The sequence below is a fragment of the Scardinius erythrophthalmus genome (genome assembly GCF_964197995.2).
Source record: "Scardinius erythrophthalmus genome assembly, chromosome: 13".
Lineage (NCBI taxonomy): Eukaryota > Metazoa > Chordata > Actinopteri > Cypriniformes > Leuciscidae > Scardinius > Scardinius erythrophthalmus.
In genome coordinates this window covers 14,350,191-14,371,221 of record NC_138233.1, presented here as the reverse complement: position 1 = coordinate 14,371,221, position 21,031 = coordinate 14,350,191, and the positions used below count along the sequence as shown (strand labels likewise).

The 21,031-nt window shown below is 36.3% G+C and overlaps 1 protein-coding gene across 1 annotated transcript; it reads right to left on the bottom strand.

The window, feature by feature from the left end:
• Positions 1 to 380: 380 nt before the first annotated feature.
• Positions 381 to 10,421, bottom strand: itga6l (integrin, alpha 6, like; the record flags this gene model as incomplete). Its single annotated transcript, XM_081382090.1, has 25 exons — positions 381 to 431; positions 608 to 733; positions 862 to 960; positions 2,005 to 2,115; positions 2,279 to 2,386; positions 2,561 to 2,737; positions 3,060 to 3,162; positions 3,365 to 3,439; positions 3,852 to 3,931; positions 4,031 to 4,114; positions 4,606 to 4,762; positions 5,119 to 5,234; positions 5,322 to 5,465; positions 5,551 to 5,702; positions 5,899 to 5,963; positions 6,978 to 7,067; positions 7,284 to 7,404; positions 7,767 to 7,862; positions 7,945 to 8,150; positions 8,285 to 8,501; positions 8,859 to 8,969; positions 9,090 to 9,327; positions 9,496 to 9,587; positions 9,741 to 9,868; positions 10,249 to 10,421. The coding sequence occupies 25 exons, from the start codon at positions 10,419 to 10,421 to the stop codon at positions 381 to 383; spliced, it is 3,120 nt and encodes a 1,039-aa protein (XP_081238216.1).
• Between the last annotated feature and the right edge of the window lie 10,610 nt (positions 10,422 to 21,031).

The following is a 21,031-nucleotide window of genomic DNA, read 5'->3' as shown; positions in this document are numbered from 1 at the left end:
TGTACTTCCAATAATAGTGCAGACAGCGCACATTACAATGTAGAAGTGTTCTTTCACTGCATTAAATACTCAGATTTATGATTAACATCATAAGATGACCAGCAATGTTAGTCAAATGTAAAATGTGCAGAGTAGCATCACCTGTCCTAAGTGATACAACATGCTGTTTACAACTTTATTTTGTAGGACATCTATTGTTTGTAGATAATTTAGTTATACATTATTTTTTATTTACAGGCAACATTAAAAAACAGTTTACAAAAAAAAAATATATATTTTTTTGACCTGTGCAGGAAAACAATTCCACAGAATCAGAAGACTGTTTTGTCCATCTTTGAGAAGACGCACCTCTGTTTGGTCATACGTTCCTCTCTTGATTCTTAATAAACCTTCTTCTCTTTGGCACATATTCCACAAGTTAAGCAGTCAAACTGAGGAGCACAAAAAATACAACACGGTTTAGTCAAAAACACTAATATGGAAGCATCTTAACATGTAACTACACTTGTTTTTCTATATTTGTATCTACAATGTAACAGCATTAATTGCTTCAGGTAAATCAAGTATTAGTTTTAATTAAGATATTGTATGAAAAGGGTCACCTTACCTTCCATAACAAGTAGAACAGCAAAGCTAGTAACAGCAGAGCTGTCAGTACGCTGAGCAGAATGACCCACCACGGGACTCGACTGAGCAAAGCAGGCTTCCTTTCACGAAAAACAGTTAGCTTCACCTGTATCAGTCATAAAAACACTGAGTGAGCTTTGCCTAATACACTTTTTATTAATCACTACTACTACTACATCAAATAAAAATAGCTCTAATATGCTTAAGAATATACTAATCTACATGACACGTAACCTTAGTATTGGATGGCTGAATCCCAATATTCTCCTGAGTCCCATTAATGGTCAGAGATGCATCCAGTACAATATCCAAGTAGTTCAATGAGTTATACTCCTGTAAAAGAAGCCATCTTGTCAATAATCAACTAGTTATAATACATTTGTTACCACAGATGGACAGTAACAAAGTACATTTACTTGAGTACTGTACTTAAGTACACTTTTTAAGTGAGTTTTTAATTTTCTTGAGTATTATTATTATTATTATTTTTTTTTTTTACTTTTTTAACTTTAACTTCACTACATTTGAAAGACAAATATCATACTTTTTACTCCACTACAACTCTGTCAACGTCCTTGAGTATAAAGTAGTAATGTCAGTCAGGGGATGATTTTGGTTGCAGGGTTTGCATTTTGGTTGGAAATGAAAGTCGGGCTGACATCAAATTGACGTCAGCATCCGACGTCGTACAGACGTTGGATTTTGGTTGGAAATGAAAGTCGGATTGACGTCAGAACCCGACTGATGTCTTTCCAACGTTGGAGATTAATGTCAATCTGCCGTTGGATTCGAACATCAACCTGATTTTCATTTTCAACATTGGGTTTGGTCTTCAAAATGCAAATTTTGTTATTGTTTTGGAGCACACTAGCTTATAGATAACAGTAACACCGTGTCCTAACTACACGTGACGCGATAAAATTCCAGCGACAGATTTTATATTAATACCTATATTATATACAACAATGCAACAATAATAAAACAATGCACTGACATTTACTTTTTAATGTCAACAACAACAATAAGTACAAGTATAATTAAAATATTTGGGTGAACTAACACTTAAATAAATAATAAAAAAAAATCTTGTTAATTATTAGCTGGACACATGTTTATGCTACCACAATTTTCAAATACTGAGGAATTTGCTGCATTAATCAACATAGATTATTATTTTTTTTACACATATGCTACTAAACCAAATGAAATGCTGTAACTAAAGTCATTTGAATTGAAATAAAATTTCTCTTTCAGTTTGAGTTGTTTTTTTCTACTACCTGCAATAAACATTCAATATTATTTAAATGAATTGAACTCAATAAATTTCACTTTTAAGTCTTACAGTGCAGAAATAAAAAAGAATGTCAGCAAGTGTACCTCAAGAAAAGTATTGTTCCATAAGCGAGCATGGAGGACGATGCCTGCAGTGCTGTCCAGTGCCTCAAGAGGGCACTTTATCTCCACACATTTTAAGTCGTCAGCACACGTCTGGGGCGGCAACGTGAAAGGTAGAGATACATTTGCAAAGAACTCGACAAAGATAAGTACCTTAAAACCTTTGATATATGTTTTATAACTAGTGATAGTAGTGAAATGAAAATAAAGCACTGGTCAGTGGAATTGTGTAAAATCATGTGTAAAGTGAAATTACCAGAGTTTTATACTTTCTTTTGTTGCCCAAAAAGGGGAAAAAATCAGTAGTCGAGGCAAGAGCCTTCAGGCCTGATTCACCCTCTAGTTCACGCCTTCCTCTGGATGCCTAAGAAGTGAGCACATAGAATCAGTGACCTCTACCAGAGTGTCATAAGTCATATTGTGTCTGAGTCTCAAGGATTTATCATTCATCAAATACAGAAAGCTGCAAAGTAGAACCAGTGGGAGTTGATGTTAATAACTGATAGTTATTTAACTTTATATCCCATGAAGGAATTACCTTGATAAATCTGAGTGGGTTTATAGCCTCTGATGGTGTGCAGTGAATAATATTCTTTCCTCGATCGCTGATTTGCACAAGGTACATGAGCCATTTTCCCTCCTTGGTTGCTTTTGGCCACTGAATGTTCAGCACTGCAGAACCGAAGGACTTCAGAGGCCGACCAATGTTAATAATCTGACATAGAAAGTACAAGCACAAGAAGCACAAAATCAACAGGCTTTTAACTGTACTAAACCCAATAAGTATAATATACATCTAAATACTGTTTATTTACAGATATAAATGCAATAGCACTCTCTGTGATAAGCTACTGATTTATTTTTGATTGGAGATATGATAATATCTACAATTTAGGCTATTATTATAACCATTCATTTTGTAAACCTAGCAACTAGCAAGTGTAAGGGATTATGCCAGATTAAATTACAGTTAATGATAATGAATAGCAAAACAGAGAAATTCATCACTGTAACATTAGGGGGACTGAGACACCAACCCTGAACTCATACTGGACCAAAGAGCCAATATCATCTTCTGATTTCATTGATTTATCATCTTTCACTTCTCCTCCAAAGTACAGCTGGGAAGGTTTAGCAACTCTACAAAGACACAATACATAATAAAACAACCATTCATTATTAAAAAACAGTTGTGCTGCTTTTGTGTTTTTAAAGGATTTTTTTTTTTTTTGATAAATAGAAAGTTCAAAGGAACAACATTAATTTGAAATCTTTTGACCAAATTAATGCGTCCTTGCTAAATAAAAATATACATTTCTTTAAAAAAATTAATAAGACTTACCCAGTGACATTCAGATGCAGTTCAAAGATAATTTTCGCTTCTGCAACAACTATTGGAATATCTTGAATGCTAATCCTTTTGACAAAAAAAAAAAAAAAGAGAGAGAAAAATGAAACATGTACACACATATTGGGTTTCCATAGAAATAAGGAATTATATACTAATCAAACTTTGTATTTTATCCCCTAACCCTACACCTACACATCATAGAAAACTCTATGAATCATAGAAAGCATAGTTACCTTTTCAAAAACAAAAAACAAAACATAAATTAATATGATTATGTAATATGAAATTTTGTCCCCGTAATATAGAGTTTACCAGGACACACACACACACTAAAACATATAAACTTTAAAACTTTATTAGCTTGTTTTTTATGCAATAAAACTTTATAGTGCTACTTCTATAAATGGATTATGTTGATTAACAGTTAAACTAGAGGTACCTAGAAGATACCATCATAGCTAAGCAAGACTCTTCTTACGTTTTAAGGGACATTGTCACATTAGCGCCTGTCACTCTCAAGGAAAGCCTTTCCGTGTTAAGTATCAGGTAGAATGAAACCTGAAAGTGTTGAAAAGAACCTAGGTTAGGAGACTGACAGATTTGATTATACTGAAAGCATGCTTGATGGTTTGAGAGAATTTTAATTACTCTTCATACCTCCGAGTCTCTTTTAAAAGGATTTCCAAGTTGGCAGTCAGCCTGTGTTTTGTGTTCATTGGGGTTACACTGCACCTGGGTTTCCTGCACAGCGATAAAAACGAAAAAACAAATGGTATTTGAAAACATCTGTGCAAAATCTGAAACAGTGTACATTAAAAAAATCCCCTTGTTACTCCAAAAATGTGCGTAATCAAGTGAACTTAATTTAACAGATTTATTTCATTGAAAAGCTTTAGCTTTACTTGACAAGTGTTTGTTCAGTCAGTGTTTAGTGAGTGAAATTATAAATATAAGGCAGAATGTGTACATCATAATGAGCAACATTTTAAAATATAAGAACCATACATTTAGTGCATACAATGTAATTTAATGCATACAATTTAATTTAGGAACTACTTTACACAGTTGTATGGGACAACTTGAGACTTTTTTTCAAATCCAACATTCTATTTTTTCAAGTGTACATGCCTAGGTATAGACTGAATATGACAGTCCTTCAAAACAGATGCATTGAAGCATTATACAAATGTGTCCATCTTTTTGTATCTTTTTCAGTGAAATAGGACACTCACACTATTCTTCTTTGGCATGACTGATGATAGGTGCAGAAATTCTGGAAACGTCACAGACAGTTGACTCTGGTGTGCATCTTCTCCACCTATGTTGGTTACAGTGACCTCCAGGGCGACGTTCTCATCACCAGGAGAAATGACAGAAACACGATTTTCCCTTCAACACACAAAGATACATCCAAATTTAGCAATTCCAAGGATGGCTACTTAAGTCTATATTACAAGAAGGCCAAACACATGTCAAATATGTAGCTAATATGCAATTTGCATATACACAATATGATTATAACTGAATGCAATGAATGGATTTGCACGCTATACCCCTGAGATATTTAAACTCCTGATTTGGTCCTGATTTGTCAGTACATGTTTTGCAGTTACAGCAACAAAACTTTAGCTAAATAATATTGAGATATGCAAAATGCCAAATATCAATCATGTGGTCTTTGAACTGTAAAAAACAGTAGTGTGTTGTTCTAAATCTTGCACAAGCCACATAGTTAATGACATTACATGGATAGAGGGTCACATTTTTCTTGTTGTTGGTCTTTGGTGCAGAAGCTATACTGAAGCTGCAGGTTACTGTGGCAGATGTTGTCACTTCCACAGTCGGCATTCATAAAGGTGACCTGGGAGATAAGAGGTATGTGGTAAAGAAAGCCATGTTTGAGACAGTGGGATATTACAGCAATAAAGGAAGTGATATGGCAATATACCTCTGCTTTGGTTGTGTTTTCTTGTAGAGCGTTTAGAACTGGCTCTAAGTCAGGGAGGTTTCTGATTGTCTGTTTTGGATTGTCAGATGGCAAAGAAACAGATAAGCTGATGGAAATGCTGGTCAGCTTGTCCTGGATATCTCCCTAAAAACAGTACAATGGTTTTTAATCATAAATTCTCACTTTCAGTTCTTGAAACCAGCAAATCAAGAGTGTGAGTAGATAGTACCAGCAGCCTGAGCTCGGTCTGGACACACTCTCGTTTGCCCTGGCCAGGCAGTTCCCGGTCTCCCTGCGCAGCCTCAGAATTCATAAAGACCACTCGTGAAGGAAGACCCCTCTCTCTGCGCACTGTATCAGCCTTCAGCTTGTACTCGATCCCTAGAGAAAGGTGACTATCAAATGCTATCTCACATGCCTCAAAAAGTTCCAAGAAATTGCTTTGACAAGAAGCTGTTTGCCAAGATATAATAATTAATCAAACACACCCAGCTGGAATGACTCATACAGATTGCTGTGGGACATTTATTCTTGTTTTGATATTTAATGCAGTATGGAGAACAGGAAATGGACTCACTCAGTTTGGGATTGTATGTAGGTGGCTTGGCAGTGTAAGTGAAACAGGACTGAGCTGTAATAATGCTGAAAGATTTAAAAAATGTATATAAGTGTGTATGTTTATTTTTATAACTCAAATTATTATTATTTTAAAATACACATGTATATATATGAAGAGTTCAGATGCAAAAGCCTCTAAGTGCCATCTGACATTTTCTTCTAGAATTATCATTTTTATCAAGCTTGTATATTTAAGTTCAGTTATTTCACTTAAATGACAATTAATAGGTTATTTTCATTGCCATTTAAGTGAAATTGCTGAACTCAAATATACAAGCTTGATAAAAATGATCATTCTAGAAGAAAATTTCAGATGGCACTTAGAGGCTTTTGCATCTGAACTCTTCATATATACACTGAACAAAATTATAAAAGCAAAACTTTTGTTTTTTGCCCCCATTTTTCATGAGCTGAACTCAAAGATCTAAGACTTTTTCTATGTAATATTTTTTCTCAAATATTGTTCACAAATCTGTCTAAATCTGTGTTAGTGAGCACTTCTCCTTTGCCGAGATATCCATCCACCTCACAGGTGTGGCATATCAAGATGCTGATTAGACAGCATGATTATTGCACAGGTGTGCCTTAGGCTGGCCACAATAAAAGGCCATTCTAAAATGTGCAGTTTTATTGTACTGCCAAATTCTCTGAAACGGCTTATGGTAGAGAAATGAACATTTAATTCAAGGGCAACAGCTTTGGTGGACATTCCTGCAATCAGCATGAATGAATGTGTTTGGGATGCTCTGGATCGGCGTATACGACAGCGTGTTCCAGGTCCTGCCAATATCCAGCAACTTCGTACAGCCATTGAAGAGGAGTGGACCAACATTACACAGGCCACAATCAACAACCCTTTTTTTTTTTTTTTTGGTCTTATGTGTCAGTAAAACTGCACATTTTAGAGTAGCCTTTTATTACATAGAAAAAGTCTTAGATCTTTGAGTTCAGCTCATGAAAAATGGGGGCAAAAACAAAAGTGTTGCGTTTATAATTTTGTTCAGTATATATTAGTGTTAGATTTTGCTGTTATCTCACCATGGATTTTTCTTGCAGTCATGTGCCTTGAAGTCAATATTATTCGGTGTTAATGTCAACGTCTTTTCTATGTTTACCACTGGTTTAGTCCTTAAAAAAGAACATATTATTTATTAATAATATTAATGTAATTAATTTAGAATTCTAAAATGTACAGATCCTACAAAATGATATTTAATGAAAGTATATTTTATATAGTGTGGGGTGTGTCTGGTTATTCTTTCACTTCATATGATGAATTATATGAATGCAAAAGATCTGATCAGCATTGAATCTATAGATTTATCAGAATGGGAAGCATCCAACCTGTAAACCAGCACAGTATCTGAAAGTGAACCCACAGCAAGGTCTGGATAGCCGTTACCGTCCATATCCATGTTTCCAGCCAAGGAATAGCCAAACAATTTGATACCGCGGTCTCTGGCATCTAAAACCTTTTAAAAGAGATTGTTTTAACAGTCACTTTGAAAAAAGTTGCAAATGCAAAATTATTCACCAGATCTGTATAATGAATCATGCTGAATAATATAATATAATATAATATAATATAATATAATATAATATAATATAATATAATATAATATAATATAATATAATATAATATAATATGATATAATATAATATAATATAATATAATATGTAATATTTTGTAAATATAATATATAATATTATGAAATTAAAAAGTGTTAAAATATATTTTAAATACAATTTAAATCTAAAGCAAAATAACTGATAAAAAATGTATACATAAATTAATTATATTAATAATAAATATGCGAGTCCTTTTACGAACCACTGGTTTTTGATGAAAGCCTGCAGCTGAACCATGATGTATGTACACTCGACCTCTCCCTGTATCCTCATTGGGAGCGCTCACTGCAAAATCTGTTCATCAGAAAAGATCATTTGTCAGATGTACTGGAAAACTGAGGCTCAAGACTGAAGTATATATAACCTTTTGTTCAACCTTGGTGTCCATCTTGATTTATATCCCCAATGTGCGCCACTGCTAGTCCAAACATGGAGTCCCTTTTCCCGTACAGACACACTGGTTTGATTTGGTTCCAACTTTGTCCATTGGCCGGGTTGATGTAAATATACACAGCCCCTCCTACATCTTCATCCATGTTTTTCTCAGAGAACTCAGGTGCACCCACCACGATGTCATCCCACCTGAGACAATGAGGACATTGTCATCTCTAATACAGACTAAACTTGTAAAACAATAATTCCCTGTGATTACATAAGAAACTTTACAGTCACATCCTGTTTGGTCATAATTGTATCTGTTTCTAGTGTAAACTCACCCATCTGCGTTTAAGTCAAGAACAGCGAGGTCATAGCCAAAGGAGGAGGCCAAACCTGGACCTCGAAGGATGTGTTCAGCTTTCAAGTTCCTTTTTTCTGCCTTTTCATCCGGTCTTAGCAACAAAACCTCCCCACTGTGGTATGAGCGCGGAGCCCCCGCCACAACATTCAACTCTCCTTTCTTCATAAGGTTCATCCCAGTATCTAAAGCAAAGCCTGAGAAATAACAGAAGGAAAACTGTTGATAAATGGATGATATTAGATTGAAAAGAGTCATAAAATACTTATTTTATCATTAAATGTTTCCCCTGAAGTCCACTAATACTCACTAGTAAGTTCAGAATGAGTCATTTTTTAAGCTTATTTTTAATAAATGCTCTTTGAAACTTCTTGAAGTTACAGTATGATTTAAAGAAAATGTATTCCTCATTTTATAGTTGCTAATGTATTGCTAACTACTGCATCAGATAAGTCAAAATTCACAGTAATATTTTATTTTGAACAGATCTGGATTCTAGACAATTGTGCGATAGATTGGCCTCTGGTACACAGTAGTATGTTGACCATGATCACCTAAAAAGCTGCTGATGTCCACAGGAATAAGCTCGTGTTGTTGTTGGTTATGATCTCCTGTTTCATAGATCTCTAGAGAGAAGTCATCTACAGGCTCCATGTGCACAATGCCTTAAGTGTGAAAAGGAGAAGAAGTCATTATAAATGATAGGTTGCGAGGTAATACTACAGACTTTACTGTTACAGTATGTGTGAAGTTTAACATTATCAATAAAAAATGCTTTGCAGTACCTTTCCAGTCATAGGCTCCTGGAGCTCCATATACAAGATATTTGCTGTCTTTGGAAAACGCTACAGAGAGACCCTGTTGACAGTATCCAAACTTGTACTTATCTGCTTCCCGATCCCTACAAAATGATCTTGTGCCCACTCCATCCGTCACCAATTTAAGGTCCTGTTCCAAGACAAAACATCTGCCCAATAACCGCTGGTTGGTAAAACTCCAATCCTGGTACCTGTGGGCACAAGTCTAAATAAAACAGAGCATATTCATTACACATTCATTACACATAGCGTCAATTAAAACATTGAGATAACATATGTAGGCCTACGCATATGTTTACGTTTGAGGTGTCAACTTTAAATAAAATACTTTCACAATGAATAAGAACTAGGTAAAATGAAAAGCACAATTTACCACTACTTTGCCTCCTGGGCCCTGACTTCGGACACGAACACCTAGCCATTGGTTTTCTCTATAGTCTACTCCTGTCCTTTCCCTAGGACGAGCTGCCAGTATAGAAAATTGAGTTTAGAATGCTTTTTTAGGGATACTTAAACTGCTTGTATTATTAAATAATACACATAATAAAAAAACTATTTGATCATTACAATATTAAAAAAATTAGGAATAAAGAAACAAATCAAGTAAACCTCACCAACCTTCTATATCAACAGTAATGCGTTCACAGTCATCAGGTTGTGTTGTGAATTTACATTTGTACAGACCTCCAGATATATTGGCATTTTGAACGGGCAATGCTCTAGCATGAGGCGCTCCAATCAGCAATCTGAAGATGCAAGTGATGTCAATAGATAGATAGAAGTTAGTTAGATAGATAGATAGATAGATAGATAGATAGATAGATAGATAGATAGATAGATAGATAGATAACCTTTATGTATTGCGTAGTAGCATATCGTTATCTAATATTATGTTTAGCAATTAGATATTATTCAATTATGACACTAACATATGTAGCCTATACGAATGCATGTGAGAGACGTAATGCAGGTTGCTACAAAGTGTTGTCAAAGTTTGTGCTGCTGAACATATTTAAAAAAAATAATAACATAAAATTTTGATGTAACACAATGCTGCAAAGTTATTTAAACAATTATCACGTGTTCGCTATAAAAAAAATAAAAAATAAAAAAAAAGGTTTCTCACACGCGCTCCTCTGCAGGTTTGAGCTGATGGTGCATGGCCATAGAAAACCCAAACAAAGTGTCTGCTTCTCCACGCTTCTTCATCACGTTCTGTGTGTCCAGGTTAAAAGCCGAAACCTGCGGTGGCCGAAGCATCCACACGGTCAGGAGGAGACTCCACTGACTGAACAACATGATGGTGGACCTCTCTGGAGCTGGAAATGTATAAGAGATCTACTCCAGAAGAAAAACTATCACCGTAGGGCGAGGCGATGTGACGAATATAAGCCTTGGCTGTTTTATGTTCTCAGGGTGTGGATAAGACCAACTGTACAATAAAGAAAGTTAATGTTTACCTGCAAAGGAAACGTGAACACATGCCCTTTAATCCTCGATCATTTCCTGGGAGTTTAATCAAGTTCAAGATAAGAATCAACATGTTATGACGGTGCAATTTGCAATGAGAAAGAAACTTTAGTAGGCCTACACGAGCAAGCCACAAAGACATAATTTAAAAAACAAACAAAACATAGGCCTATAATAACATATAGGCTACCTTTATAAACCTCAAATAATCAGATAAATACCTCGAGGCCAAATCAAATTTTGTTGTTTTTTGTTTGTCTTAATGGAAATTAAAATCCGTTTTGTCCGGACAAATAAAACACATTTCACCAAAAGATGGCGCTAGAGATTTCTAGACTAGAATGTCGACTGTAGCCATTGACTTCCACAATAGGAAAAACATACTATGGAAGTCAATGGCTACAGTCAACTGTCTGGTTACCAACATTCTTTAAAATATCTTCTTTTGTGTTCAACAAAAGAAAGAAACTCATACAGATTTGGAACAACTTGAGGGTGAGTAAATGATGACCAAATAAACATTTTTGGGTGAACTATCCCTTTAACTGCGACGATGACTGCACAATGAAATAATTATATTCATTTATTTAATTTCAAATAACACGAAAAGGTGACAACTTGCCTCAACTCTACATCTAGGAAAAATACCTTTAAAATTAGTTCAAGTTAAATAATGTGACAAATTCCATGTGTGACAACTAGTGACACAAAATCTGGTACACTCTCAGAAAATAAAGTACATAATTGTAGCTTAAGGGGTACAATGGCTTGTCACTGAGGCTGTACCCTCAAGGGTACAATATTGTACCTTAACCTTTAAAAGAAACGGTACATATGTGTACCTTTTAATGCTTTTTGACCCTCAAAAAGGTACCTTGAGGTCCAATAATAAGCCCTATGGGGTACGCTAGTATAGATTGTACCTAGATTGTACTCCTACTGTACCCCTATTTCTGACAGTGTATGATGGTGCGGTTGTTTGGCCTTTGTTTTGCATTACTTTATTGAGTAGCAGTACTTGTCTCTGCATATAGTGGTCATGGTTTGGAAACTTAAGCATCATTGTGGTTTTAGCATTGAAAGCTTTAAGGTCTCACGAGCTGCCTTCCGGATGATTAACAACATGCAAATGACAACTAATAATGGTAAAAATTTATTTTCTCTTATTTTCAACACATTCTGTTTACTATAGTTGCACCTACAGTACATGTCAACTAGCTCCCATTAGAGTATTAGTAGACTGTCTGCTTAATATCTGCTATTTTATTTATTTTATTTTATTTTGATGGTCCCCCAACAGACATTCTACTACTGACTATAAGTAACTTTTTAAGTACATGTCAACTAACCCTAAACCTACTCTAGTCAACTAATACCCTAATTTAAAATTAATTCATATAAAAGTATAAAGAGTGTTTCTAAGATATTACTTTTTATAAGTAGACTATTCCCTTAGATGACAGCATGCATCTGAGCACTAACAACTTTAACTGTGGCAAAAATAGCTGTACATCCTGTGGAAACTTTAAATGTTGTTGCGGCAAGTGAGTTGTTTACTGAGAAACCCACTGAGGATGGTGTAAGTCAGTAGAGATGAGTGGTCATGGGAAACTTATGTGTGGGTATGGGTGACAGGAGGACAAGAGCGGTACAATGAAACCGCTTAAAATAACAGGTCTCATGATCTGCACCACCTCACACACACTTACACACGTATAAGCACAGATGCACTCCTGCACAGATAGAAGCCCATGCACATAAAAACAATCATTCACACATGCAAGGCCACTTCAACAGTGCACCCCAAACACAAGTTGATATTTAAAAATATGCATGCATTCTTGAAATTGACATTATGGTCCCAAGAGACACAAAATCTTGTTTTGCTCCTCTCTTATTTGTGTGTTTTAGGATCAGAACTAGTGACATTCATACAGTACAACAGGATGGACTTTTTACCAACACTTTATATAATATATTTATATATTAATGTTTTTATTCCTCCCTTGAAAATGACAAATACTAACGGCCTGTCTGAGAAACTGAGGTCAGGCTAATACACTTAACAAATAGCAGACTTTGAAACACTAGAAACCAAGATTGGTGTTTCAGCCGTGCACAGCGGTGGAGGCGGAGCCTAAGTCAAGACTGAATTTTAACCCTCCCTCACATAATCACAAGTTCTCATAGGAGGTGTATTGTGTATACACTACATACAAATATTTGTCAAAAAATTGAAAAAGTTGAAAGCTTGAAGCTCTAAGCTTTATTTATTTCAGGTTACAAGGCAAGGAAACATTCTTAATTCCTAAATTTGTGGAAGAAAATGTTCCAAACAATTAAATAAATCAAATCTTAACTGTAAGCAACATGTAACATACTTAAAGGTATAGCGGAGGATCTTTCCGAATTTTAGATAAGACCCGCCCTCTACACTTTTTGAAAAGTTTGATTGATTCACCAGAATGATTGACAATTAGGAGGACCAATAGTATAGGTGATCCACCCGGAAGTAAAAAATCCTCCGCTATACCTTTAAATATTATGGTAACACTTTACAATCAGGTTCATTGATTAACATTAGTTTACCTCCTTAGTTAATATGAACTAAGAATGAACAATACTTCTTCAGCATTCATTAATCTTAGTTAATATTAATTTCAACATTTGTTACCATTAGTTAATGCACTGTGAACTAACATGAACAAACAACGAACAGCTGTATTTTTATTAACTAACACTGACAAAGATTAATAAATACTGTAACAAATGTATTGCTCATTGTTAGTTCATGTTAGTTCATAATGAACCTTATTGTAAAGTGTTCCCAATATTATTTCTGATTAAGAAATTGGAACTCGCTATAAAAGTATTACCAACAGATGTTTACAAAATATAAGACATATACTTTTTTTTTTATCCAGACCTATAATGATAATAATAATAATAATAATAATAATAATAATAATAATAATAATAATAATATCTTACAAGTTAAAAAATAAAAAATAGATAAATAAAAAGTTAACCTGTGGTCGCTAGGGAATATTTGACTATTAACTGTCAAAAGCTAGAAAAACAGTTTGCAAAGCTGTCCTGTTCCAGAATACTAAATTAAAGTCATTGTGGTAAGTGTTCTGATTTTATAATCCATTTACAATTTTTATGTGCAACTAATTCACTCACTTTTAAGTAGCCATATTAGATTGACTGATCCCCTTTCCTTCTGATGGTCATCAACTAGACCTAGACAAGCCCACATGAAAACTTAGCAAACTAATGTAACCAGTGCTCGCTGCAGTTTAGTCCAGTTTATTCCAGTTTCAGCTACAACGGAACACCATTACCACACAATCATCAGAGCAGCAATCACACATTTGTGCACAACAACACCTTCATGCTAGCATTGCTTTTACAGGGCAGAAGAAAAAATCCATTTACTGCTACATCAGCTGCTGAGTCTGAGTGCGAAGAGTATATGAAGTATTTGTGCATCTTATCAACAAACATGCATAAAATTGATTTGTAGTTGGTTAGCCCTCTTATTTTTCAAGTGTATTGTTTCAATTAGAATTATATTTAGTTTACCTCAAGATAATCTTTTAAATGTATTTTTGGATTAAACAACAATGACATTTATTTCTTAGTCCTCCTTAACAGTTGTAATAGGACTTATATAGGCATATAATTTATTATCAATGCTTATATATAGCCTATATATAATATATAAGAAAATAACGGAATAAACAAAAAAATTAACGTTTTCTCATGCTGAGAGATAAGCTATGCCTAATTGTGTGAGGAAATTTCACAAATTGTGTTGTAAAAAATAAAAAGAATGAGACAAAGTTTCAGAACGGTTTGTTGTTTTTATTTGAGCTTTCATGCATATAACGTTGTTGTTGTTCACGGTCAGGAACTATTTTTTTCTAGCGGAAAGAATGCTTTTATTGATTTAACTTCATGAAAGTTGCACTACATATACATTTTTTTTACTTTAATATTGTGTGGTATTGGTAACCGTTTTATAAAAGCAATAAGGTAGCTACTCGAGGCAAGTGCTGTATCGTGAATAAGTAACGGCTGAAGGGCGTTGTTAGGCACGACGCAGCACACTCTCTCGTACCTTATTTTTTACACACACACAGACACGCACATACAGACACATATGAAGAGTTCATATGCAAAAGCCTCAAAGTGCCATCTGAAATTTTCCTCTAGAATGATAATTTTTATCAAGCTCGTATATTTAAGTTCAGTAATTTCACTTAAATGACAATGAACATTATCTATTAATTGTCACTTAAGTGAAATTACTGAACATAAATATACGAGCTTGATAAAAATGATCATTCTAGAAGAAAATTTCAGATGGCACTTAGGTGCTTTTGCATTTGAACTCTTCATATATATATATATATATATATATATATATATATATAATTTTTTATTTTTTGCTAATGAGATTAAATATTGTTGAGTAAAATATTGTAACGAGACTCTTCATGTTGACTAAATCACAATGGAATAACACTATGTATTTATTCAACTCATCATTTTACATCTTATACAGCACAACAGAACAGATAATAGCTGAACATTTAAAGAATTAGATATGCAAACACATAGACTGCTGAGATGTTTCACTCTTTCCCCCAGATTTCATTTTGTTCCGACTGAATCTCAAGGCTGCGTATGTCAAATTCTCATCATCAGTGTCCTGAAGAGAAAAAGTTAAAACTGACTTATTGCATGCTAGTTCACCACATTTATAAGATTAAAGCAAACCATTAACAGTGACAAATAACAATAACAAATAATTAAAAAAACACTATTAAAGGCCATTATTAATTTCCAGAAGCAACATGATAAAACTAACTGTAATTAAATACAATTTTTTGTTGGTGCTAAACAAAACACACCCTGCCTAGTTTGGCAGAACTTGTGGTCTGTGAAGGGACCTGTCTAGAAGTGTCTGTTCTGCTACAAACTAAACTAAATTAAACTAAACTAAACTAAATTAAACTAAACTGCTGCATTACTAAAACTATAGATTCCGCTTTATTACAGATAGCAAATCATCCTCTTACCTGAGCATTTGACTGCCCTCTAACTTGGTTGTCTTGTCCAGAGCCTTGCACTGTATGAAAAAGATGCAGAAACAACCATAAGCATTTTCAAAGACAAATGCAAAAATAAAGAACAAAAACTACTCCCAGGCTTACCTATCTTAAATAGGAAAGCCACGAGAGCAAAAACTAGAACTCCACAAAATCCTAAAGCACATGCCAACCCGAGCACTGCTGGATAGAGATTTTCTTCTGAAATGTGTTCTGAAATATGCACACTAAATGTTTATATAAGGGATTGGTATAAATTCATTTTTGTCTCAAAAGTTATTGAATGAAAGCAATAAAATCTGTTTACCACTCTTGACTTGATTTGTACTGTTTTCATAGCATTTTTGTTGACTCTGCACGTAGTCATTTAGATGATCAGACGTTGAAATATTTGATGCTAAATTTTGTTGACCTACAATCAAACACCCAAAGGGTTAACATTTTTCTTTAACTCATTGTTTTAGAAATGCATAAATATTTCTTATTTTACAGATGTACATGATAGACTAAATTCAGATGAAATAATTATAATGAATACATTGTTTTTTTGAATTAAGTCATTGTGATCATTTAATTAGTTAATAAGTTGTTTTACCTTTAATTATCAGATGTGTCCCACTTCCAAACTCAATATACGATGTTCTTAATCCACAATAGTACACTGCTTCATCTGACTGAGTGATGCCTGAAATTGTCAGATTACAGTTGTGGCTCAATCTCTTGCCCCGGAATCGATCATTTTTGAATTCTTTGTAAAATATGGGTTCCGAAAATTGAAAAAATGTTGATATGACTTGAGGTTGTTGTCCAGCAATTTGCTTATACCAAAGTATGTTATCTCCATTTGCATAACACTGCAGAGTCACAGTGTTGCCAAGTGCCACAGTTATGACTTTATTTGGCTGATGAATATGATGATGTGCAGTGCCTGAAAAAACTGATAATGTCCACAGGTTAAGACATGAAATGTCCACACTACTGGATATGCAGTATAAATAAATTATTAATCAAACATCTCAAAAATGTAAAATAAATCTCCGCAATCACTGAAAATAAACATTTCATAAGAGAGGTTTAAATAAGTAAAAAATTAAACATGACTTACGCAATATACAAACAGTAACAAATGCCCAGTGAATCATTGTAAAATTACTATAACAATTTTTCTGCTGTCCATTTACTTTTTCAAACAGGGAATAGTTTTCTTGCAAAGAAGAAGTTCCTTATATACTTCCTGTACTAACCACACTGGAAACTAGATCAATCACCATTGGTTGAGATACTTAAAAAAAAAAAAGGCCTGTCCTCCTCACCTCACCAGTTATCTTTTTGATATGTAAAACAAAGATCTGTTTACCAACAACGTTGTGACAGTGGCATAGAAATCTAGTCCCACCCTAGCGGCAGCAAAATTTTTTTGCAGCCAGGGTAATCTAGCAACTCTCTGTTGACTTTTGGAGCTGTAAAAACCTAAATTGGGTCAGGCCAATCACATCGTGTATAGAGTAGGCGGGGCGGGCTTAACATAATGACGACAGAGGCGACGGTTCCCTGCTACTTGAAAACAAAGAATGGCGGCTGCTGGCGAACAGTCTTTCGAATCGGCTTTTAAGTTTTTCTTTGAGAAAAGAGCAAAGAACGGCACTTAAGTCATTCTTAAAAAAAGATGTCTACGTAGTTTTGCCGGCCAGATTCAAAAGTTGAATCTATCAACTAACGTTAGCTCCGCTGTTGGGAAAACGCTCTGGTTGGTTGAAGCGCTGTCCTATTGCGTGCAGAGGGAATTTGAAAGTTTATCCCGTCCCTCGGATTGAGCCGTGTCTATGGTGAGTTGCCAGACCAAACATCTTGATGTAGGTCTGGCTTGCCAGGCTATTGTGACAGTAGACAATAAAAAAAAAATAAATGCATTCATTTTTTTTTTCTTCATAGGTTACTTTAAAATGATCATCATCATCTTCTTCCGCTTATCCGGTGCCAGGTCGCAGGGGCAGCAGTCTAAGTAGAGACGCCCAGACTTCCCTCTCCCTAGACACTTCCTCCAGCTCTTCCGGGGGATACCGAGGCGTTCCCAGGCCAGCCGAGAGACATAATCCCTCCAGCGTGTCTTAGGTCTTCCCCGGGGTCTCCTCCTGGTGGGACGCACCCGGAACATCTCCCCGGGAAGGCGTCCAGGAGGCATCTGGAACAGATGCCCGAGCCACCTCAGCTGGCCCCTCTCAATGTGGAGGAGCAGTGGCTCTACTCTGAGCTCCTCCCGAGTGACTGAGCTTCTCACCCTATCTCTAAGGGGAACCACTATGCGGAGAAAGCTCATTTCGGCCGCCTGTATCCGGGATCTTGTCCTTTCGGTCATGACCCACAGCTCATGACCAGGTGAGAGTAGGAACGTATAGATTGGCCGGTATATCGAGAGCCTCGCCTTGCAGCTCAGCTCCTTCTTCACCACGGCATCCCGGTACATCGACCGCATTACTGCAGAAGCTGCACCGATCCGTCTGTCAATCTCCCATTCCACCATTCCCTTACCTGTGAACAAGACCCCAAGATACTTAAACTCCTCCACTTGAGAACTCTCCACCAACCTGAAGCGGGCAAGCCACCCTTTAAAATGATGATTACTTTAAATGATTTCATTTTACTTTTAGGGCGGACTGTGCAGAATTAGCTAGTAGCAATATATTTAGATGACATGAAATTAAAATATCACACCCAGTTGCATCATAATCACGGCTATGCAAAGTGAGAATTTATTTTCACAGTAAAGCTGTCTGAGTGTGGTGTCACATGTTGGCTTGTTTTGAGAGAGAGAGTTTTGCCAGAGAGAGAGAGATAAATATACTGATCTGTTTACATGCAGACCACCAGAATACCTTTTTTTTTGCACAAAATCTGTTTAAGTAACCTATGCACTCTTTAAGCGGCACAAATTTTAAATCTCGTATACACGCATGTGTCGTCAGTATAAGCAACTTTCTCCACACTTTTGCGTTAGCCCAGTGTTCCCCAACCTTGAGTACCCCCAGCACTGCACATTTTAGAGATAACCCTAATTGATTCAACTCATCAGCTCATTAGTAAAGACTCCAAGACCTCAAATATGTGTGTTAGATACGAGATATAAAAAATGTGCAGTGTTGTGCCTGTGTTGTGATGCGATCGGTTGTAACATCCGCTCTATTGTGTTGTCATTCCGGCTCGACGTGCTGAGGGAAAAGGTATGTGTTAGTGTCTGCGGTTGATCTATTTTCTTAGGATATGACCATTAAATATTTTTTGTTGGTGCTGGTATAGACTGGGAGGTAGCACGCAAATCAGTTGGACCACTTGATACAGGAGCAGATAGGTTGGAGTTGGCTGGTTGTTTATTCAGGTGAGTGGCGTTCACGTGGGTTTAAGGTTGGTGGGCGTGCGTTTATAATGTGTATCATTGCAGCATTCTGTGGCGTGGGTCGTTTAGTGGCGTTTGTGCACCAGCTGCAGTTCACCTCAGTGAACAGAATCGTCATCTTCGTGGCGTTTGTACACCAGCTACAGTTCACCTAGGTAAACAGAATTGTCATCGTCGGTATGTATGGAACATTTATCCCACTAGGATTGATTTGACTATATTTTGACCTTTTATCTTCGTGTTGGATAGGTTGGGCATGACGTGCTGCAATATTTGGCAGTAGTGTGAGCGGCCCGGCCAGCGCTGTTGTCTCGCTCGGATTTTTTTTTGATTTTATTTTCTTTTGTTTCCAGTTAATCTGTTTTGTGTTGTCTGTCCAAGAAGTGCAATGGTGAATTGATGTGTAGTTTTTTCCTTTTTCTTGTCTTAATGATATTTTGTTTGGTTGTTGTTGTATGTGTCTGTGACTTAAGTTGATCTATTCATTATTTTGTTTCTTTGTAAAGACTAAAAGGAGTTATTCTCCTGTGTTTGTAGATTGATTAGCGTGATTTCTTTATATATCTGATTTTGATGATATTATTGGGGATGCTGGATTTTTGGGCTGTGTAAGTCCAGCTAACTGTTCCATCTTGACCCTATTTTTGTTTTGTATTAGCCTACACTGCTAGTGGTGTAAAATTGTTTATTGTATTTGTATTTATTTCTTTTTTTTTTTTTTTTGTATTTCCATACAGGTGCTGAGGGCCACTTGCGTGGGTGTCCTGGGGCTGTGGTAGTGGGGTCTCCCGTTCACTTGAGAGTGCTTTATTTCACTTGTGTGGTGTGGTGAGGTGTGAGTATGGAGTGAGCTTTTCTTTTTGCTTTCTTTGTAGGCCACTTCCAGCTGGGGGTGCCCAGAGTAGATGTCCTCCAGCCCTGTATGGTTATGTCAATGAATGTGTTTTTCTTTTTTTGTTTTCTTTGGTAATTTACCGTTGCCGTTATTGACATCTCAACTTTTTTTTGATTTATTTCCTTGTCAATTATTGTGTGTCTGTTGAATTAGTATTTTGTCTAATGCTCCGTTGAGGGGTGGTTTTATACTGTGACTGAGACTTGTAATAAAGTATCTTTTTGTAGAACCCATGACTCTGCCCAGTTACTGGCTGATAACGAACCTGTGTGCTCTGAGTAGATAAAAGCCGGTGGCTTGTAATTCATTCTTAGGGTGCAAGTCCCTAGGTGGCGTAGTCGACAACCAAAAATTATATTAAAAATCATTTCTTTAGGTTAGGCTGACTCCCTTGTTGGTAACCGTTCGGTCACAATTGGCGTAGTCGGCAGGATTTCGGCAGTCTTGGCAGAGACGTGGGTTCTAGTGTGTGGTGATAGAACAAGGGTTGAGTTTTGTTTTTTGTGCTTTGTTGGTGTTTTTCTGTTTTTTTGACAGGGGCGAGGCAGCAGCGCTGTGCGGGCTGGAGAGTGGATATTCGGTTCTTCTCCCCTGATATTGGTTTTTGCGGCTCTCCTTTTTCGTATTGGGTAAGTGATGGAGGAAGAAGTGCAAGAACTTCGAGGGCTTATTGCCCAGCTTAAAGCAGATAATGAGAAGCTACGACAGGAGCGAGTGGTGGCTGTTGGGCATGGTGCTGCTAGTGCAGTGGACCCTGCACCCACCATTCCTCCTGAGCGGGGTGGTGGTAGTGCCCCAGTGACGGATCGTCTCGTTTTGGTACCTAGGGATAGGAGATGTCCTAAGTTCAGTGGTAAGTCAGGGATAGGTATCGACGAGGGGGTGGAGGAGGCTGAAGCCTGTATGCGTGCTCGATAGCTTACCCCAGCCGATCAGGCGTTCTTTTTGGTTGATCATCTAGAGGGGGAAGCAAGGGAGGAGATTCGATATTGCTCAGAGCAAGAACGTGGTGATTCTGGTAAGATTATTGCCG